General features: G+C 48.5%; 8 protein-coding genes across 8 annotated transcripts; 4 read left to right on the top strand and 4 right to left on the bottom strand.

Moving 5' to 3' along the window:
• Positions 1-518: 518 nt before the first annotated feature.
• On the top strand, positions 519-2122 carry MGYG_01616 (DUF250 domain membrane protein; the record flags this gene model as incomplete). Its single annotated transcript, XM_003177494.1, has 5 exons — positions 519-697; positions 785-858; positions 1002-1219; positions 1291-1698; positions 1766-2122. 5 exons carry the CDS (start codon positions 519-521, stop codon positions 2120-2122), a joined length of 1236 nt encoding a protein of 411 aa, XP_003177542.1.
• A 1301-nt stretch (positions 2123-3423) lies between these two features.
• MGYG_01615 (hypothetical protein) lies at positions 3424-4569 on the top strand (the record flags this gene model as incomplete). Its single annotated transcript, XM_003177493.1, has 1 exon — positions 3424-4569. One exon carries the CDS (start codon positions 3424-3426, stop codon positions 4567-4569), a length of 1146 nt encoding a protein of 381 aa, XP_003177541.1.
• A 543-nt stretch (positions 4570-5112) lies between these two features.
• Positions 5113-7858, bottom strand: MGYG_01614 (transcription factor TFIIIB complex subunit brf1; the record flags this gene model as incomplete). Its single annotated transcript, XM_003177492.1, has 3 exons — positions 5113-7077; positions 7132-7340; positions 7399-7858. The coding sequence occupies 3 exons, from the start codon at positions 7856-7858 to the stop codon at positions 5113-5115; spliced, it is 2634 nt and encodes an 877-aa protein (XP_003177540.1).
• A 1637-nt stretch (positions 7859-9495) lies between these two features.
• On the bottom strand, positions 9496-9962 carry MGYG_01613 (hypothetical protein; the record flags this gene model as incomplete). Its single annotated transcript, XM_003177491.1, has 2 exons — positions 9496-9821; positions 9866-9962. 2 exons carry the CDS (start codon positions 9960-9962, stop codon positions 9496-9498), a joined length of 423 nt encoding a protein of 140 aa, XP_003177539.1.
• Positions 9963-10388: 426 nt separating this feature from the next.
• On the top strand, positions 10389-14177 carry MGYG_01612 (copper-transporting ATPase RAN1; the record flags this gene model as incomplete). Its single annotated transcript, XM_003177490.1, has 1 exon — positions 10389-14177. The coding sequence occupies one exon, from the start codon at positions 10389-10391 to the stop codon at positions 14175-14177; it is 3789 nt and encodes a 1262-aa protein (XP_003177538.1).
• A 421-nt stretch (positions 14178-14598) lies between these two features.
• Positions 14599-16582, bottom strand: MGYG_01611 (crossover junction endonuclease mus81; the record flags this gene model as incomplete). The annotated part of the gene is made up of 4 exons (XM_003177489.1): positions 14599-15705; positions 15757-16163; positions 16223-16392; positions 16464-16582. The coding sequence occupies 4 exons, from the start codon at positions 16580-16582 to the stop codon at positions 14599-14601; spliced, it is 1803 nt and encodes a 600-aa protein (XP_003177537.1).
• Positions 16583-17126: 544 nt separating this feature from the next.
• MGYG_01610 (hypothetical protein) lies at positions 17127-19274 on the top strand (the record flags this gene model as incomplete). The annotated part of the gene is made up of 4 exons (XM_003177488.1): positions 17127-17223; positions 17288-17420; positions 17506-18569; positions 18640-19274. The coding sequence occupies 4 exons, from the start codon at positions 17127-17129 to the stop codon at positions 19272-19274; spliced, it is 1929 nt and encodes a 642-aa protein (XP_003177536.1).
• Positions 19275-19828: 554 nt separating this feature from the next.
• Positions 19829-21613, bottom strand: MGYG_01609 (U4/U6 small nuclear ribonucleoprotein Prp3; the record flags this gene model as incomplete). Its single annotated transcript, XM_003177487.1, has 1 exon — positions 19829-21613. One exon carries the CDS (start codon positions 21611-21613, stop codon positions 19829-19831), a length of 1785 nt encoding a protein of 594 aa, XP_003177535.1.
• Positions 21614-21806: the final 193 nt, after the last annotated feature.

The following is a 21806-nucleotide window of genomic DNA, read 5'->3' as shown; positions in this document are numbered from 1 at the left end:
AATCGAATATTAAAACGGATAACTAAGGCACTGGGATATCTTCCATCCGCCATCTCGTATGCATGTTCTCTCGCCCGTGTGAAGTCGAGATAAAAGTGGCCTTCTATTTATATACGGTCTTGTCGTTTCCACCTTAATAAGCGTCTTGCGTGGCCCTTCGCGCATCACTAAGCTAAGTAGTTACGGAGTAAGTAATTCCTTTTTCCAAGCCTCCGCCAGCGTACTCCGTACCTTTTTTTTTCTCCTTTGCTCGATCGTGATAATATAGGACAGCAAGACAAAGCCCTGACCTCGACCCCCTTAATAAGAGTACAGCTACCCAGGGGATCAGAAAACAGTCTCGTTTCATTAATTGGCCATCTCCCTTCTGTGACAGGCAAACCAAAGGAACCTCCGGACCTACTACTGCCCTGGCGTCCAACGCGTTTGGTCAGAGCAACTTGCTACGGTCCCGGCCGTTCGACTTCCATCGCTTCGTCGCTTTACAGGCTCATTCACTGTCCAGTGCCGTGCAGAAGATGGGCGAGCAAGAGAAGGCCAGGACCTCCGGCGAGATACAGCCCAGTGCTGCCGCTGGACCGGTCATGGCGATGGAGATCGATGATAGAAAGGATGATAGCCAGACGCTACCGACGGTCAACCCGGCAGCGAAGAGCGAGCCCCCCAAGCCTTCGCTACACCCAGCGTTCTACGTTATGTGAGTTACTTCCGCTTTGCTTGCGGCCTTCGGATCTATCGTTGGTAGTGTTGTGGTGGTTGAGTTGCTGATGGTGTGAATGCGCAGTGCTTGGATCACAATGAGTTCAGCCGTTATTCTGTTTAACAAGGACCTGCTCGATAAGAAGCAGAACAAGTTCCGTAAGTCATCTATCCACCTGTTCTTTCTCTGGTTTTTTTACTGGGTTTATATCAGTCTGCTGACATTGTGATTTACCTATAGCATTCCGTACGTCTCTTGATTCTTCGCTGGTGAAATAGTTATCCTGACCCCCTATCTACAGCCGTCATCCTTACAACATGGCATCTTGCATTTGCGGCCTTCATGACCCAGGTCCTAGCACGAACAACCAACCTCCTTGATGGACGGAAGAAGGTGAAGATGACTGGCCGTGTCTACCTTCGTGCTATTGTGCCAATTGGCTTCTTCTTCAGTCTAAGCTTGATCTGCGGAAACAAGACGTACCTCTACCTCAGCGTTGCCTTCATTCAAATGCTCAAGGTAGGTTCCTCCGATTGCACCAGCAACAGCAACTATAAAGAATATAGTATGTTAACTTTTGTTGTTCATAGGCCACTACCCCCGTTGCCGTGCTGCTCGTCACCTGGGCCCTCGGCATCGCCCCACCGAACATGAAAGTCCTCATGAATGTCTCCTTCATCGTCATTGGCGTTATCATTGCCTCATTTGGTGAGATTCATTTCGTCATGGTCGGATTCATTTTCCAGATTGCGGGTATTGTCTTCGAAGCTACACGTCTCGTCATGGTGCAGCAACTTCTTAGCGCCGCGGAGTACAAGATGGATCCCTTAGTCTCCCTGTACTACTTTGCGCCCGTCTGTGCTGTCATGAACGGTGTGGTTGCATTGTTCATGGAGGTGCCTGACTTGACTATGGACCATATCCACAAGGCTGGTGTCATCACCCTCCTTGCCAACGCAATGGTTGCCTTCCTCCTCAACGTCTCTGTCGTTTTCCTGGTAAGTATCTGTAGACACAAAGTTCAATGTTCCCCTGACTTAATTAATGCTAACGTACCCCATATAGATCGGCAAAACTTCTTCCCTTGTTTTGACCCTCTGTGGTGTTCTCAAGGATATCCTTCTCGTCACTATCTCTGCTTTCTGGTGGAACACCCCTGTCACGCCCCTCCAACTCTTTGGCTACGCCATTGCCCTCGGTGGTCTGATCTACTACAAGCTGGGCGTCGAGAAGATGAGAGAGTACACCAACCAGGGTCTCCGCCAATGGGCAGAATACTCCTCCACTCACCCGGCCAGAAGTCGCCTCATCCTAATCGGAATGGGCGTCATCGTCCTCATCATCCTCATGTTCCAGTTCGGAGGCTCCGTCGATCCCGGCGTCGTCAAGGGCATGCTTCCAGGCAAAGTCTCCGGACAGTAAAGTCTCGTCTTCTCTCCGCATTTTGGACCAAAAAGTGGAAAGGAGTGGATGGATACATCGACTCCCTTTGTTTCAAGATCCATTTACGAACTAATTTCACCGCATTACAGGACACCGCTTGCTGTTTACTTTACTTTCACTGCTTTATTTATGGTATGATATGCACAAAAAGGGAATGAAGGAAACTGAGGCTTCTAGAAACTGAGAAGGGAGATAAAACTTTTTTCTTTTCGTTTTTTGCCCCTTTTCTACTCATTATTTTTCTTTCTTTTCGTCTCCTTAACTACCTCTCTTGCTTCTTTCATTCTTACTTGTACAACTTTACAACAACGCCTTGTAATCATGTCTCCTTTCATCCGGACAAGGCGACAGACAGTCTTCACCACTTTCTTGCTTTTCTCCTTTCTTTCTCAATTTTCCTCCTTCAAACACTAGACGCTGTTTTCTTTCTGCCTTTATCTCTCTCTCCCTTTTCTCTTCTTTCCTTCTCGCACTAAACACATGAAACAAACAATGCAAACAACCTCCTTCTGTCACCAACAGAGAAAGAGTTTCTTCATGACTAATCAAATGACTAAGCGTGTAACTTTGCCCCAAGATCCACCATGCTGACTCAGACAATGATCTATCGTGTTTCTCCTTTTGGCCTAGCGTTTCCCGGCTGCAACGCCTTGGCTGGCCAGAGTCACAGCTCTTATTGGCCATACCTCCGGCCTTGGCATCGTATAAGCTCACGAGCGTCGCTTCCTATTGGCTAGTCCAGGCAACAGGGGCGGTACCTGCCTCCTGCGGGTCTGATGCCGCGCATGGAAGGTACCACCGAGGTAGCTCCTTTCCATATCCGGGGTGGTCCTTGCAAGGCTAGCGTTGACTAAGCCCGACCTTCCCTTCTTCTTCGTCCTCCTCCCAACTTTCAACTTCTTCCTCTTCTTCTTTCTCTCCAACTACAACCTCAGCTTCCAACGTACCAACTACAACTACCAGCCAGCACGCCTCCAACGTCTCGACGGCTGCTCACCTCATTACCTCTTTTGCGTGGCCTCCTATACCACGGCGTATTCTTTTTCTATATATTACCTGCTCTTGTTACCGTCGCTGCTCTCCTCGGCGTCCAGCACTATTCTCTTCCTCTACACACTGGGTCTATTGTTCCGGCAGATACCATAAAGAAAAAGACAAACAACATACCTTTTTTTCATATATCATCTCACAGAATTACTTATTAGCATTGTCTAGCAGTTTGCTCTTTCCGACATTCACCTTTTTTAACAGTCCTCTCCTCTTCTCTATTTAGATCAGCCATGGGTCCATCTCTCTTCAACAACTACTTCAACGGACCAACCGTCGCTCTACCTCCGCCATCTCAGCTTCACCAGGCTAATCAGCTCGCATCTACCGACTCGATGAACCATTCGTTTGCCCATTCCGGCGCTTCCCGCTTTCCCCATCATGCTTCTGTCCATGCAGACGGCATCCAGTCTGGACCTCCCAAGTCCTTCACAGGCCGCCAGGTATCTTTCAATACTGCTCCATATACTGCTGCACCATCACGCAAACGATCAAGAGACGAATTCGACCTAGGCAACAATGACAACCACACTGGCTTTTCTGTTATCCAAAAGGTGCCAACTCCACCAACCGTTCCTGAAGAAGAGCCCATCTACGGCGAAGGAATGGTCCTCATCAACCCCAAAAATGGATTGGCAGTCTCAGCATCCAGCCAGACAGGAACCTGGTATGAGGAAAAAGCAGAGGAGAAAGCAGTCAGCAGCCGGATCTCCGCTCCCGTCACCACAAAAGTCAACCATGACCATACCAACTCTCTGCCTAGCCGGAAGACACAACGACTCGACGCCACCGCCTCCGCATACGACGACATAACCGCCTTGTCAATTTCCAACAAACTCCAGTCTAATACCAATGATGTTTGCGGATCCGGATCTTCCCTCAAGGGGCCTGAAATGCCACATGTTGATGATGCCACTCGCCTGCTCGGTATCAGCTGGCAACGCATGGCGAACGACGACAAGGATATGGTTGCTGCCATTCGTGGATGGGAGAAATACATCAACAACCACTTCTCTACACACCTACACGATGCACAGATTATGCTCAAGCATCGTGGCCTGAATGTCTACCTCGTCTCTGCCCTTCCAAAAGACCAACAGCAGAATGACAATGCCTCACAACGACACTTCTATCTTTTCGACGACAATCTCACCGAAGGCCAGCTGGTCGGCAGGGACTGGCAGTCCTCTATTCGAAATCTTCAGTCTTCTCCCATTGCCTTCGAAGCTGGCTCAGTAGTACTAAAGGCAGCTGAAAAGTTGCCCGAGCGGCAAGTGGAAGACAAGGGAGTTCCGATTGCTGCCGGAGGCATGAACGGATGTATGATGGGAATCGCGGGAGCCTCAACCGGAACGGACATCCAGATGGAAATCGACTAGTCGCCTTCAGCCACAACCGTACAGAGATGGACGCCATTCGAACGACTAACGATCGGACGATGTTGCGGATCAGCCCACACCAACTAACCCGGATCGGCGTGCGGAACGTATTTAAGGTGATGAAGCTGGTTTCTTTTGTCACTTACTGTTCTTTTCTTTCTATATTTTCGCACATTTCGGTCTTCTATCTATTCATTCTATCTTATTCTATATTTTCCCCGCCCGTCTCACATGGTTTCTATATTTTCTTTATTTCGTACATCTTATTCAAGTCTTATTGTCCAGTTCCATCATCGGCTCTCTGCCCGCCGTTATCTATCCAGCCAGCTCACAACAAAGGAGCTGTACAAGTTAACCAATGAAATACTCAAAACAAACATTACGCTCTTCATTCCGGCATCTAGCTCCTTGTTATTATATATTTATTGCTTCCACTGAGGAAGTGGATGGATTATAAGCGTATTAGTCCTTACTTAAGGGCATGCAAGAAGCCGATCAACGGCTTTAACGCGCTAGTACCCGTCGGTGAATCGATTAATCCAGCTAGAAATAATCATCATCATACCCTCCGTCGCTGCCTTCATCGTAATAATTCCCAGCAAACGCAGCCTCGACACCATCGTCCTCCTCTTCCTCGTCCTCTTCCTCTTCGTCGTCTTCATCGACATCCTCTGCTCCAGCAGGTAGCTCATCCTCTTCAGCATCGGGCAAATAGCCTAGGATCTCCTCGTTGGGGTCCGTAGACTGTGGCTGCTGTTTCGCTGGTGCCGGAGCCGGAGCCGGAGCCGCCTTCGCCGCGGTAGATACCTTATTAGACGCAGCTGTAGGCGTCGCTGATGGCTGTAAGGTTTCCTTGGAGGTAGGTTCAATGGCTGGTTTACTTGAGCTGGTTGATGCTGGCGCCACTGCCGGAACAGCAGGTTTCTTCATGGTGGATTTCACGGGTGTTCGGATCGGTTTGAGTAACTTCGACCTGTTACCTGACGCCCGTCCACCGAATATGCCTCCTCCTTCAGAGGCGATGCTCGAGCCGCGAACACTTCGGCTGACGCTAACGCTTCGGCTTCTGCTTCGGCGGCTGCCGTCGCTTTCGCTGTCTTTCCTCTTGACTGTGATGATGTTTCCACCTTCTTCATTGGCTGCCTCGTCATTGTCGCCGTACATCTGCTCGAAAAGTTGGTAGTTGATCTTCTTGCTGAATCCGCGTCTTTCAAGCATGAGCCTCGTTGCTTCTGCTGGAGTTGAAGCTCGTGATCCAGCCACAGACTCGCCGTCTGCATTCTTTGATTCTCCCGATAGATATGTGACATCTCCTATACGACCCTTCCGGCGTTTTCGCGGTCGATGGGCGCCTGATCTTGATGGATCTGAGCCAGCTTCAGCAAGGGCTTTTCGGAGTGCTTTTGCTTGTTGGGTACGAAGGTAGTCTTTGTTTTCATGGACCCAGATCCGCTCTTTGATTTCAACCTCAGCGGGAGAAAGTAGGCAGAATTGGACTTCTGGATCATCCTCAAATTCCAAGGGGTTAATTTCGATATCTGAAGATACTGGTTGTTGAGTTTGAGGTGGTGTTGTAGAGTCATCGGCAGCTGTATTTGTTTCGGCATTCTGGTGGTCGGTGCCGTTATCGCCGTTAGTGGTACTTGTATGTTGTGTCGTTACTTCGGCATTGGTGGTTTCCGTTGCTGGTTTCGTGGTACTAGTGACAAGATCGGAACTTGAAGACAAGAGGGCCGTCATCTCGTCTTCTAAAGCAGACTCTGAGGCCAGCTCGGATTCCGTAGGTTCGGGGTAGGGTGCATTTCTGCTGCCCTTAGGCCTCGTACGTTTCCCGTCACTTTGAAGGCCAGGCTCGCCAACCGTGCCTACGTTTTTGGATGGCTCATGCTGCTTGTCGGATGATAGTAGTGCCGGATCGATGGGAATTTCGGGGATGGCAAATCCATCTGCGTCAACTCGAGGAGCTTTACTCTGGGTTGCACTAAGAGATGCTTCACTCTGCTCAGCATCAACCCCGGCTTCAACTTCGGCAGCTTTTCTTTTTTTGCCTTGCGCCGTTGCCTTCTTGTCCTTGGAGTGCGAGAAAGAGGGTGGGTCATGACACGTTTCTAACTGCACGGATCGAAACTCGTCAACGGTCAGACCACCGCTTTCTGTAGCCTTAAACTCATTTAGTCGCTGATGAATGGTCAACTCTGTCACCTTAACGACATAGACTACTTCACGGACAGTACGGCGGAAGTTGTTCATTCGTGCGGCAAGGATGAGAGCAGCGCCACATATACCTGCCGGTCGTCTACCAGTAATCATCCAGTCACGGTTCATTCTCTGAACGATTCGGACAGCCTCACTGGCGACCTGCATCATGGCAGGGCCAAATTCTAATTGCTTTGAGAATCGGTATATCAAGCTCTCCGGGTCGATTGGATTCATGATAAAATGGTTCCCCCCTAGTTTCAGCTCGTCAAGAAGTGCTTTGTAGGCTCTGCCGAGTTTGAATACATTGATCTGCGGCATTGTTAGATATTGAAAGAACACAGAAGATGGGATAGTCTTGCTCACCATAAGTACATCCGCAAAGTCAATTAACATGACCGTGTTTCCATCCTGACGTCGGCAGGCAATATAAAGAGCTACTGCTGCAACAGTCTTTGTTCGACGTCCCTGGATAAAGTTCAGCCCTACCGCAAGCTTGAACACTTGCCCCCCGGCTTTCGAGGCACTCTCTGGGATGTTCAAGGCCCGTGAGAGCTGTGCGATATACCGATTTCCTATAGCATGTTAGATCCCGCGACATTGGCATATATATCTAAAAAGAATGAAACTTACCATTCTGCTCGGTGATTTCTCTACTTTCTATGCCACCACCACGTTGAAATCCCGGACCAAAACTGCGTCCGTGACTCTGGTCTGCACCAACAAAGGTACCTTGAACGATAGCAGCTCCCGACGAAGCTTCACCAAATGTAACTTCTGAGACGATATTGGACTCGCTGATGACAGTACCGCACCCGGCACAAACTTTCTGTCCGTCATCCTCTACAATATTCGGATCCGGACAGCTTGGATTCGGACATTTCGATGTTTTAGGCGGTACGGTCGCACCCGACTTTTGCGCTTGTTGTTGCTGTTGCTGTTGCTGGTGATTCTGAGGGACGTGGATAGACTGCGGGCGTCGTATGGGAGTAGGATTGGGCCTTTTCAAGCTCGCCAGGCGCTCGACTGGAGGCCGTCGAATCCCGGCTTTCCCTGGCGGAGGGAGACGGGGAGTTGGCTTGACACCAACCATGAGGAACTGACAATGGTTGAACACTATATAGCTGCCTGGTTGCTTCTTTGTAGGAGCTTTTAGTTTGATTCGGCAGTCTAGAGGATATATCAGTCCATGCTCTGATAGCTAAGGAAAGGAGATCTGAGAGCTAGAAGCAGAAGTATCTGTTGTGTTGAACTCACCGAAAAGAGGACCCCACCCGTAGGTAGTTAACAGGGGAGCGAGGTCTTCCAGCAGGGCTGCTAAATACGCCGTAAATCGCAGGATCCAATATCTCGCCCTATGCAAACGGTCTATATCAACCAACGGCCTTAGCTACCGTCCGCTGATGTCAGAGTCGGCAGGAATGCGCAAGGCCGGCGGAGCGTCTCTCGCCTCGCCGCTTCTGGCCCGCTTCGCTCCTTGTGGTGCAGTCGCTTGAGTCACGCAGTCACGTGGTTCCTTGTTTTTGCGCCTTTTGGTGGCGGAGGAAAGGAGTGACGCTAAGCCTGATTGGGAAGTCATGGCCACCCAAGTTCGATCCCGCGACAAGCCTGCCCTTTTTTCTTATTCTTTTTTTTTTTCTATTATTTTCTTCCTCGATGGTACGTTTGTTAGATATAATTTGTCCATCGAAGAGCGGCTTTATTTGGAGGACGAAAGGAGAGTTACTAGGATGGCGTCGCAGATAGAGTGTTGTTAATCTTGGTTGACGGAAGCTGTAGGACGAGACTGCCAACCATATTATCAAGTTGATATATTTAAATATCTCAACGGGGAACGTCCTGCCGCAGCCGTGCAGCGCTGGACGGGGTCATTCTGGCGATATCTCCTCCGTACAACTTGGCCCTGACAGAGAAGCTCTCAGCAAGGAAGCTACAAGATCAACATGTCACAATTTGTCTTGATCACGCTGGGCGATCCCAAGGACGCAATTCGTGGACAGCAGCGGTGTTACATTGTCTCCTCTCCAGGGATGGTCATGCCGCCAGGCCTGCAGCGGAGTACAGGATAAGAAATCAGAACTCGGTGTCAGCAAGGCCGTCCAAATGCAGGATGCCGAAAAGACGACGCATTTTTTTATTAGGTGAATGCCGGGAAGCCCGAGGTCATCCTAGTGGCAAGACGCTACTGTACGGAAGGGATATTATCAAAATTCCATCTTGCTCTCCCTCGAAGGCATATGCAAGACGGAATAGGATACTCGTGCTTGAGACCAATTGGACACGTTCGATAGGAAAAGAAAGCACAGGCTAACTGATCCGCGGGATGGGCCTTAAGGCAGCGGTATCACGCCGAACTCGTTCTTTCATATCCCGAGAGTGAAGACACCTAAGCGACAAGAGAGGGAGGAAACACAACGGGACCAGCCTTAAGCGGTAAAGGCAGAGAAAAGGTCTTTGACTGCCAGGATTGAGGGTGTCATCGCATAGAGAGAATGTATGATTTGTTCATTCAACTATAGCCGTCGATGCGGGTGATGACAATGCAGCTGAATATCTCTATCCCGATTCCCCGGAAGTATGAATTATGGCATTGGAGGGCGTCAAGTACACGGACAATAATAAGTGATAGCTGGTCTCGATTCCTGCCGGTGGACTAGTTAATATCACCGTCTACATATATCGTCGTAAACGAACTACTCAGGCCACGCTAAGAAGATAGTAGACAATGGTTCAATTCCTGTGCAGAAGATCGAATCCTTCATCCTTGGTGCGTACGGAGTAGAAGCAGCTCGGACGGCGCGCTGGGTATGGCTTGCAGGATATAGGCCGTATGATGCGTTGTTCTTCATCTGTAGGCAAGCTCGTATCCCATCTCTGGCTTGACGTTGAAGGCCACCCGCCAGCCGTCCAGATGGATAATAAGATCCGCGGCTGAAAAGTTCTTTCGTTGTATCTTTCTGCGTATTCGCCCGCCGCAAGGTACGCCTGCGAGACTTGACGTTTTGCTCCAACCGCTCGGATCATAACGATTACTCTGTACCAACACCGTTGTCTTCCTGGACCAGATGCGAGTCAGAAGAGACATCCTGGTCCTGCAGACCTCTCTCGCGTCTGCTAAACGGCTTTTCTAGGGCTCCATTGGGTCCACGATGGGTCTCGTTTGCTGTGCCAAACCCTCGGCCCTTCATCCGCTCCATTCAACACCGCGCGATTTGTGCATCCGGCAAATCTCTGCATCGTATCCAGTCGCCTCATGGCAGTCTCCGTATCTCTCGAGTTTGTCTCGTTTAGCTAGTTAACTGGTCAGCAAACGATGATGAAATAGAAATGATAGTGCTGATTTCAAACCACAGTCGTCGAAAATGGGGTTAAATACTGCAAAAACCGCTCGACATCGAGCTGGTGGTGGCCTTTTCTCTTCGAACATCTTCTCTTCCATTCCACCAGACCGACACCGGCTAGTTATATATCTGCCGGGGAGACTACTGCTTTATCACTCTAGTTTTCAATCAAATAGCCGGATACTTTGATATACTATACTATCTATCTCCCATCAAGTACAGAGAGCGTTGTTTGACGCTCACCGGGTTGCAGCTGCCGCTACCACTGGGCGTCTTCTCAACATGGCAGACACCAGCAAAGCCACACCTTCATGCTGCCGCTCTGGCTCTCCAAAGATGCCCATTCCTAAGATAAATATACCCTCAGAGGACCTGAAGACCACGCTGCTTGTCAATAACATACACTGTGCCTCCTGTGTGGCCTATGCAAAGGAAGTCCTGTATGGCCTCCCTGATATCAAAGCTGTCGAGATCACTATCCTTGCACACGAGGTCGCCGTCATCCACGGCTCCGGGACAAACACTTCAGACCTCGTCAAGGCTCTCTCAGATGCTGCGTTTGAAGTATATCATGCCGATACCTACAATGAGTCTGGGGTCAAGGTCGGGGATCTGGATACATCTTCGTCAGTCGGTAGTACATGGTTAGAGTCTGGTATCCTCAACTCTCCTCAACCAAGAAAGATACTAGGAAGGTTACGACCCGTTTCTCCCGATACTAGGAAGACACGCCATATTGAGAACTGCCTGGCTTGCAGAGAGGAATTTGGTGCCGGTACTAGCCAGGCACATAAGGGAGATCAATTAGAAGTACCCCATTCGGACCCGCCCGGCCATACTTCAAACCCTCGTTTATTCAGCCCTATATCTCGATCAGCAGTTACTCCGGCAGTACCGCCATCCACAAACGATGTAGTCGCGACCTCGCAGGGTGTTGGCGACGAAATATTCGAGGCACAGTTGAGCATTGGTGGAATGACATGCGCTTCCTGTGCCAATGCAGTTACAACTGAAATTAAATCTTCAAACCACGTTGTTTCGGTTACCGTCAGCCTTCTTACAAATAGTGCTGAAGTATCATTCCACGGGCCGAGAGAAAATATCGAGAAAATCGCAACCCAGGTCAAAGATATCGGATTCGAGGCTTCGGTAGAGAAGGTTTCTGTTAAAAGCAGTCAGGCCGAGGGCGCTTACGTCGCAAATATCAGCATCAAAGGTATGACCTGTAGCTCTTGTGTAGGGTCCGTTACTAGAGCACTTGACGCTTGCCCTTACATTAGCAATGCTACTATACATCTACTGGGAAACTCAGGGAGGATAGAATTTCAAGGGAAGGAGAATCTAGAGGATATCATCTCCAGAATCGATGACCTCGGTTTTGAGGCTGCCATAGTGGATTGCAAACCGCTACGCAACAACTCTTCCGCCGTTGAAGAGGAAGTTAAAAGGAGAACTATCCAGATCAAAGTCGAGGGCATGTTCTGTCCACACTGCCCTCAAAAGGTACTAGATGCTGTCAGGGAAATTTCGGACGGAGAGGTGACAATTATCGAGAGTCTCACATTAGAAGAGCCGATTCTCACTCTTTCATATACCCCAAACTCTCCAATCATTACCATACGGAATATCATTGCTACCATAGATGGTGCAAATGAGGTATTCAGGGCGAGCGTGTATCACCCACCTACTATCGAGGATCGCTCTCGAGCGATGCAAATGCATGAACAAAAGCGACTCCTCATCCGTCTTCTATTCACTTTCGTTGTTTCTATCCCAGAATTCCTGATTGGCATACTATGGATGTCAATAGTTCCAAAGTCAAACGATATTCGAAAGTATCTTGAGGAGCCTATGTGGATTGGTTCGGTTTCTCGTGCTGAATGGGCTCTTTTCATCCTCACCACCCCTGTCATGTTCTTCGGTACGGATGTGTTCCACGCTCGTGCTTTTAAAGAGATCCGCGCTTTATGGAGGCCAGGGAGCCGCGTGCCTATATTTAGACGGTTCTACCGATTCGGGAGTATGAACATGCTCATCTCCGCTGGAACAATGGTTGCATATTTCGCCTCTTTGGCTGTCCTGATTTTAAAAGCTCGCATACCTGCCAGCGGACATGAATTAGGAGAAGTAGTTACATATTTTGATACAGTCGTCTTCCTAACCTTCTTTATCCTCGTCGGTCGTTCTCTTGAAGCATATAGCAAAGCAAAGACCGGTGATGCAGTCGCTATGCTCGGAAAACTTCGACCTTCTGATGCAATCCTGGTCCTTGACCATACCCCTTCTGACCAGGTTGACCCAAACAACAGCTCTATACAACGTGTTCCTGTTGATCTGCTAGATCTTGGTGACATTGTTGTAATTCCTCATGGGGGATCCCCTCCTGCTGATGGCATTATAACTGGAACTGAGTCTTACAAGTTCGATGAAAGTTCTCTCACTGGAGAATCAATGGCGGTCACAAAATCAAAGGGTGACAAAGTTTTCTCCGGCTCAGTCAATGTTGGACGACCGGTATCAATCGAGATCACAGACCTGGGGAGTACGTCCATGCTGGATCAGATAGTGGCAGTGGTACGGGAAGGCCAGGCAAAAAGAGCCCCAGTGGAACGAGTTGCTGATGCAATAACTGGATACTTCGTTCCTATGATTACCCTGATCGCTATATCAACATTCATCATTTGGCTTAGTTTAGGACAATCGGGTGTTCTTCCTCCTGATTATCTAGACTCGAAACAAGGCGGCTGGCCATTCTGGAGCTTGCAGTTTGCAATTGCAGTCTTCGTCGTTGCGTGCCCTTGCGGTCTTGCCCTTGCTGCGCCAACAGCCCTGTTTGTCGGCGGGGGTTTGGCCGCAAAACGAGGTATCCTTGTAAGAGGTGGAGGAGAGGCATTCCAAGAAGCCAGTCGACTAGACTCCATCGTCTTTGACAAGACCGGAACGCTTACCGAAGGTGGAGCTCTTAAGGTGTCTGACCATGAAGTTCTCATTTCCGACGAGATGGATCTCCAAATCGCATGGGCATTGGGCAGAGCACTAGAAGAAAGCAGTACTCACCCGATTGCTAGAGCCATAGTCGAATTTTGTGCAGACAAAACGGCCATTATGGTTAAACAAACTTCCGTTGAAGAGATACCAGGCCATGGAATGAAAGGGGCCTTTACAGTTCACGTAGATGGCAGTGGTCATGCACTCGAGTACGAAGCATCTATTGGCAACCAGCGCCTTGTCAGCCTTTTGTGTGGAGAAGATCCGGACTTATATTTCTTGCCTGGCATACTCTCTCGATATCATTCCACTGGCAAATCATCTGCAATTCTTTCCATCCGCAAAACAAGTGATACTACAAAGTTTGTTCCGGCCATTATATTCGCAACCTCAGATCCCCTCCGTCATGAAGCTGCGCAGGTGGTCTCCCAGCTCCAGGCCAGAAACATTGATGTCCACATGTGCACAGGAGATAACGCTATCACGGCTCATGCTGTAGCCTCCGTGCTTCGAATTCCCAGGTCGAACGTCATGGCTAATGTTCTTCCATCCCAAAAAGCAGAATATATCAAAAAGGTGCAGAACAATGAGCTAGGAAGCAGGGCCCAGGCTTCTTCCGCGAACTCCAAGACCAAAGGCAAGAGAAATATTGTTGCTTTTGTTGGTGATGGTACCAACGATTCCCCGGCCCTCGCAGCAGCAGATGTTAGCATCGCCATGGCGTCGGGCTCTGATGTTGCTGTAAATACTGCAGGCTTCATTCTTCTCAATTCAGACCTAAACACCATTCTTGATCTCTGCAAGCTAAGCCGCCGTGTTTTCAACCGTGTGAGGTGGAATTTCCTCTGGGCTGCAATATACAATGTTTCCCTTATCCCGGTTGCCGCTGGTGTCTTTTATCCAATTGTGAGTGGACATAGCGTACGTGATGGAGTTATTGTGAACAACCATTGGAGGCTGGATCCCGTTTGGGCTGCGCTTGCTATGGCTTTGAGTAGTGTGTCGGTGGTTTGTAGTAGCTTAGCTCTCAGGGTGGAATTTACAGCTGGCATTGGTCGGCTATTTAAACGGGCAAAACGATAGAGGGATTGGCAAGCGTATAGTTGCAAATGCTTTGGGAACTGAAGAGGTCCTCTAGAATATTTAGTTAATCGGTTCGGTTCTTTTCTTCTTATCAATGGTGCGTTCAATATAAAATGAAATAGATAGCAAATGTACAATTATAATATTCAGAGCCTGAACAGGTGTTGGCCTGAGAAGATGCAAAGCGGGATTTTCTTTCTTCGCTCTCTCTTTGCTTTTGATGATTAAAAAGTATATCTCATTAACGAGTTAACAAAAAAGGACAATAGAAGCCTTTAAATAGAAGATCGTTTCGATGAGATGCAGCCACCGAACCCCAGGGTATATAACACCAAACACCAAGCTAAACAAAATAGTCTAAAGGCATATGACCTGCCTTGTAAATAAAGGATATAAACAACAACTAAAATCATACTGAGGTTCAGGGGGCCCAAATCTCTGCAATCTTTTTGCTTAATGCCTTACCAATCTTCTTTCGCCCAACAAACCCCCCTAACTCAGACGCAACTAGATCATCCTGCGCCAGGGAGGGTTTTCCATCCTGTCCTCGGGGGCCAGCCTGTTCAAAAGCCTTGACAAATTCACGGGGGGTGCTCCATCGTCTCTGGATTTCGAGAGCTTTATCTCCTGTAACTCCTCGTGTGCACATAAGCATCTTTAGGAAGATATCACGTAAGGTAAGCATGTCTGACTTAGAAGATAAAGCTGAGAATGTGTTATACGTTAAGGTATAGGTAGTTTCCACGGTGCTAGATGTAGGCGACGTGTCCAGTCTTTTCTGCTCCTCAGCACGGAGTTGTTCGAGATGTAATAGATATGCATTTTGTGACTCGATGCAAGATGTTGGCGTAACTTCTATGCGCCTCACTGGGGTGGTAGATTCTGAGCCAATATACATCTCTCGGAGCAGCTTGGTCATTTTGGCGAGGTATCGAATTGACTCGTCAACGCTATTGGTTTGTTTGACGAAATAGCCATTGACTACCTGTGTCGACGCTATGGCAGATGCGATAGCAGACATATCACGACTTGCAGTTACTGGGTTTGCGCTCGTAAGGGTCATAATTTCCACTAGGTATATGACATTCTTTATCCCGGAACGGCGAAGACGGAACTTTTGTTCATAGAAGCGACCATCCTTTATACTGCTGAGTAAATCAGACAGCCGCTTTCTTTCAACAATCCAGTCTAGAGCTACTTCGTCTCCTAGTTCGCCATACTGCGCAAGAAAATGAGGATCTTTGCATTTTGCAACCCATTGAATGTCCCCAACCTCCAGGGGACGGACTATGGGTGAAATACCTCGCTTGACTAATTCGTTTGAGATATAGTCTCGATCCTGTCTTGAACGTATTTCTCGGTAATCAAGCACCATTTCAATAGTAAAGCTGTCGTGTGGAAGAGTGAATCTGGATCCATGCGCAGTTCCTCGCGACATATGCGGCACATCAACTAAAATCGTTTCTTCGACAGAATTCAATTGCCGAGATGAAGATGGTTTTGTGCTTCCAGAATGTATGAAGTTATCCTATAGTGTGTTAACTTCCAATCATTTTGTGAGAGTGACAAAAATACTAACCATGCTAGTCCGGGCGTCTGAAGAAATATGTGAGCTTCCTCTAACAGTCTTCTGTATTTGCGAGGCAATTTCCCATCCCTCGTCTGTGAGGAGATATCTCCTCAGCGGTCTACCACGTTCATAGACGAGGTCCTTTCTAATGAGAGTTTTCATTGAATCCCAGGCAGTGTGGAACTTGTTGGGATCCGGAGGTGCAGTAAAGGAGGCATCAGCATGCGGCTGCGCAACTTCTATGAGTTGATCTTTGGTCAAGCCTACTGATGAGCTCTTATCTAGAGAAGCAAGTCCTAATAGGAGTGCATAAGGCCCTGAACGCAGCGTTGGCACATATGGTTTTACCTTCTTTGGTCGTTTAGTTGGCTGGTCATCGTTCTGCTGCAAAACATCTGTGGATGGCCTTTTCTTGGCTATTTCATGTTGTTAGTACCGCTTTCCTACAGTCCAGCTAATTTATCAAGTAGCTCACCCTGTTGCTGAGGTTCTGGCATGGGAAGCCCACGCTTCTCATAGTATTCCTTGAGCTTTGCAGTCAAGCGTTCACACATTTTTGGCCCAACTCCACTGAGCTGCTGCGCCTCTGACGGGTGCTTAAATTTTAACGGACACGCTTTCATGGAATTATAGGCCTTCTTATACCTAAAAAAGATGGATATTAGACCTAGGAATTGTCCACCGTAAGGCAAATATATACGGCCAGAGTTACATACACCGCGCATGGCCCCTTCATGTTCTTGTCCATGGCTTCATCATACCACTCCTTGAGCCAGCCCAGTAGCAAGGGATTCGCGCAGGTGCCTTCTGCCATCTCGTGAGTATCGATTTCCATTGTCGCCTCGTCTCCCTAACGGCCATATACCGTTCCTTAACTGGTTAGATATGAATATCAGATTGCGTTACTTCGCCCTCTGCGTTGTTTGTTTCTTCCTGGCTTTTTCAAACGCGAACAAAACGCGGGATCACATGACCACTTTCCTGATTCGGCATCCAGGACGACGTCGCTTTGCTGTGTCACCCACAGGCACTTCAAGAGACCGACAAGACGCTCGCCCAGGGCCAACAAGGGAGGCGCCGGCCTTTGACATGATGCCCTAGGGTCGCTTGGAGAATACAAGACGAGATCGGGACGGAAAAACTAACACTAACTTACGACGCTGCACGAGCTGTGGGGGTGGAGCAAGAGTTTGCCTCCCTGCTTATTCTCCTGGCGCAAGGGAGCAGAAGGTCGCTAAGATACCTAAGCCAGCACCCGATGTGCCTTAAGAGACACGATACACCATTTCCAGCCTGACTGGCCCTCGCGAGTACATGGATTTCATGCGACTCACGCCCTGGTGTCGCCATCATTCTCGAGTCTTCCACAACCGACAGGGATGAAGCGGTCCCACGAGGCGGTTAGCCCTCCAAGGATCAACGGAGAAGAGTCGACTCACACGATTGTTGCACCTAAGATCTCGAAAGCTCGCGCGTGTTAGTTTCCCCGTGCCTCAAGCCTGTATCCTCCTTGGGCGTCGATACTAAGTGTTTCTTACAGGTGCGGAATGCAAACGGCATAAGATTAAGTGCGAGGTGAAGCCTGGGGAAACCAGCTGCACCAAGTGCCTCAAAAGTGGTGCCAAATGCGTGGCCAATGACTTCTCTCAGAGATTTGTTGATGACGATGTTAAGTGGGTTTTGCAGCCTGTGTTATTCCTTTTCTTGGGGTTTTCGCGGAGATACTTGACTGACTTACGTCCCTTTCCCTCCCTATAGCTGGAAGGCTCAGGCCACCAATAGAATGCAGCGCCTGGAAGCTGCTGTATCCTATCTTCTCCGTGAGAACAAGTTCCCTTCGCTCTCAGCCTTCGATTTGGCTCACTCGCCTAGAGCGCCTTCCGACCTGAGCTCTACTCCGAACCATGCGCCCAGTGAAGTTCATGTTAATGATATGAATGTTGCCAAGTCGTTGGACATGACCAGGGAGAATTCTCAGGAGCCAATGCCCGAAGAGCCCGACCTTGTACCTGCTCCTATGGGGACTCTATACGAAGTCACAAAGCTCCGCAATCTAAGAAGTAACCAAGTTGGAAAGCCGAAGTCAACATTGATGGAAGAGGATTTCATTTCGAGAGGTTGCATCTCACTCCGCGAGGCTGAAGAATTATTTGCGTACTTTCGTCGTACTTTAAACCAGCTTCTCTGGGGCGGGATAATTTTGTTACATCCTGATTTATCATCTGTTAGAAGGTCATCATCCCTCCTAGCCACTGCAATTTTAACAGTGTCTGCGCTTCATATTCCCAACCGGACAGATACCCTTAACAAGTGCTACAATGAATTTGTCTCATTGATTGGGGCTGCCACCTTGTCACGCTATCACACACTGGACGACATCCGAGCCAGGTGCATTGGTGCGTTCTGGCTGCCGGATCTTAGCTGGAAGCTCTCTGGGCAAGCAGTGCGAATAGCGACTGAGATCAACTTACATCACAGTTTCTTAAAGATGACGAGGGGACAGACTGATCAGTTTGAACGCGCCAAGCTCTGGTACTTGATCTATGTCTGTGAACATCATTTTAGCATCGCATACGGAAGGCCCCCTTCAATCCACGAAGATGCTGCTATCAAAAATTATGAAACTTTTTTACAATCCCCGTCTGCTGTCCCGGGGGATGTTCGACTTATTGCTCAGGTTGCATTGTTCGTCATTTTGACTGAAGCCTATCGGATTTATGGGTCAGACACCGAGCAAGCATTAACAGAGTCTGACTTCGGTCAACTGCGATCTTTTAACAGGGCCATTGAGCAATGGAGAATGCTGTGGCAGCCCCGGTCTCGTACGTGCCAACCCGTTTCATTTCCTCCTTATGAACCAAGCTCGTTAGGTCGGAACTAACTGATTCATAGTTGATAATCCATATGTTCGAACATACCCTTCAAAGGGTGTTGTACTGCATTATCACTTTGCCAGATTCCAGCTCAATTCTCTGGCGCTCCGTGCCATTTCGCCAAATATGCAATTTTCACCAGAGCGTAAGGAAGCCGCAAATGTAGCCATATCTTCGGCTATGGCTACCCTCAACCTCGTTTTAGAGGAGGTAGACTTACGTGACGCCGTCGTGGGTGTGCCAATCTTCACACATACTATGATCACATTCTCTGCCGTCTTTTTGCTCAAAGTTGCTGTCATTTGGAATACAGGATATCTGAATGTGGATGCCGGCCAGGTGCAACATTTGGTGGAGCGAGTTATCGATTTGATCACCCGCGCAAGCGCAGGAGAGAAACATTTAACTCGCCATATTTCAAGGGGACTTGGCAAAATGCTTGAACGTTTCAAGGCATGGAACCGATCTACGACAAACACCTCTCCCGATAGCACCAGCATGACCAATCCTATTATGGACAGTGGGACGGACAGTAGTACTAGCTTTACGCCTTCTAACATGTTAATATCTGACATGGTGGGCGCATATGGGTTTAATCTCGACGAACATTTTCTTGACCCATATATGCCTAGCTATGGGTTTTATGCCACTTGATTGGCATTTGTGGAATGTTGCGCATAAGTTCTAACCACTTTACATAATGACACTCAAGCGATCTGCCATGATATATCCACTCTATATACGGTGTTACTGGCGTTCTCTAAAGGCATATGACACGGCTTAACACGATATGCCAGGTCTTGGAACACATGGTCCCTTTATCAAGGGTTCAAGTATCTTCGCCATATTCACTCAACGCTCCCAATCTTCTTTCTATATAAATATTCCCCCTTTTGCCTATACTTTTAATTTCTCCGACTTTCATGTTGTAAGTTCCGAATGGTGGTAACTGTCTCTTTCGCGAGGCCATGTGTTTATATTTGTTTATTGGAGTACAGGCTACTGATGGCCCCCCCATTTTGGATTTTATCTATTAGCAGGTACATATACTAAATATTTGATGAATTCTATAGCCTATATACTCTAGCTAGTCACTTAAATAGAAGATGCAATGAATAAGCAATCCTTGCCGACCATCTACTAAGCTCTGGGTATGCTGGAAGAGGGGTATGGTAGGGTTGCAGATGTCAGAATTTCCCCAGTACTATTTATGTAGTTGCAGGCTTCATGCTTTTTGCTAGAGCCCAGAAGTTTTCCATCTTCGCCCTAGCTAGCTGGTCCTTTGCTGCGCCATCCGTCTCGCATACTCGAGCTCCAACCCATTTCCTAAATGCTCGATTTTTCTCCTCTCCCTCCCAGACTAATGTACAGGAATTGAGGCTCAAGTCTTTAAGCTCTCCCTTCTCATCTTCAGCGGCTAGCCAAGAAGTCAGTGCTTCACGGTTACCTTCTCTAACGGAGTTGGCGCCTGAATTTTCAGTCCAGTCAATGCGGTTTAGCATAAGTTTTTTATACGCGTTAATAGAGTGAGCACCTCCCTCTACAATCACGATGTTGAGTTTGGGATGCATAATGCAAATGCCGGTAAGTGCATGTTGCTCTGCATTCTTGTTAATCTTAAATCGATGGCGGCCGTTTGCCAGACTGTCAATGCGGTAGACTGATACACACACTCCCTTGGCGGCATCCAATTCTTGTTTTGACGCCAATTTCTCATGACGTTGTTCCTTTGTGAGTTTTCGAGCTTCGTTGGCATCTTGATGCTTTTGTGCACGCTCAGCAATTTCACGGTTGACTCTGGCCTCGACAGCCGTAGGATCCTTAACTGCATCTTCACCAAGTACTCTCATCAGGTTTGACTTTTTAACTTTCGGGGCAGGCACGGGTTCAAGTCCAAGACGAATCTTAGCCTGTTGCTCCTTGAGATCTGCCATGCGGCGTTGTCGGCGGATCTTTGCTTGTTCCTTGGGGGTTAGGTACATGGGTTTGGGAGCGGGTATATTCTTGTCCTGTGGGGGTTCCAGAAGGACCGGATGCTGTATATAGATGGTTATAACTGAATCTGGGGTATCAACCTTTAGGTTACTTGGATCTTCAGTTGCGGTGTAATCCGTTCCATTTACTAGCCCTTCATCCCACCATTCAATTGCTGGGGGTGCAGCCACAAGATAAGATTTTTCAACATCGAGGTCTTCATCTATACCAGCCTGTCGAGCTCGCTCTGCAATCCGTTTTTTCATAGCTTCGAGTTGTGCCTGCCTTCTCAGTGCTGCAGCTTGTTGGATATATTTTCCTTTTTGATTAAAGATAAGCTGGCGTGTGTGACGAGGCCGTGCCGCTACGGACTTAGAGCCAAAGCTCGGGTCGAAGTAGGGGTTATTCCTGGTTTCTTCTATGGATGGGCCAGACAAATCAAGAGGTGTTTTCCCTCGACTAGGCGGCGTAGACGACTCAGACCGAAAGTTCGCCATAGTTGTCGCAAATTTCGGCTGCATGGCCTGTTTTCCTTTTGTAGTTCGGCTGTCTTGCCCGCTGTCTCCAAGGAGTGCAGGGTGTAAGCCGACATCCAGTCCACCTCTTGCCCTCATCATAGTATCGTCATTGGCTGAAGGGGGAGGAATAGGGGCGAAGCTGGGGGTCGGCTGAGATGGTTTAGCTGCAGTAGATGTATTTATCTTCCCCGTAGCTGCCGCAACTCTTGCTTTCATTTGTTCGAGCCTGGACAGAGCGGGCGACGCTCCTGTTGACTGAGGAGCCTGAGGGGCTGCCGAAAGGCGCGAAGCAGCTCCTCCTGCACCCTGAGCATTTAGCCTAGCACGAACAGCTTCTGCCTTTGCCTTTGCTTCTGCAATAGCCTTCGCCATATCGACCTTAGGGGGAGGTGTTGTGGGTGCTGGAGACCCATTGTTCGAGCGCGATCTCTTCTGTGAGGTACCCTCATCGTCAAGCTGGTGTGGCCTCTTGAGAGACCCGCCGGTAGAGGTGCCCGCCATGGGAGTTAGTGTTAGTATGTAGCTTAGTACTGAAGCGTGAAGAAAACATCCCCTAGAGATTGATAGACTGCCCATAAAAGTCGCGATGGACCAAAGATGCTTATGTCAGCATAGCGTCTGATTATATAATCACAATTATCGCTGACGAGCAAATAGGTTAACTTTAAGTTTACTCGACAAATAGTGTAACTCG

Source organism: Nannizzia gypsea, genomic scaffold, assembly GCF_000150975.2.
Source record: "Nannizzia gypsea CBS 118893 supercont1.1 genomic scaffold, whole genome shotgun sequence".
In the NCBI taxonomy this organism is placed as follows: Eukaryota; Fungi; Ascomycota; class Eurotiomycetes; order Onygenales; family Arthrodermataceae; genus Nannizzia; species Nannizzia gypsea.
The sequence above is the reverse complement of the archived record's forward strand: the minus strand, read 5'-3'. Positions and strand labels throughout refer to the sequence as shown.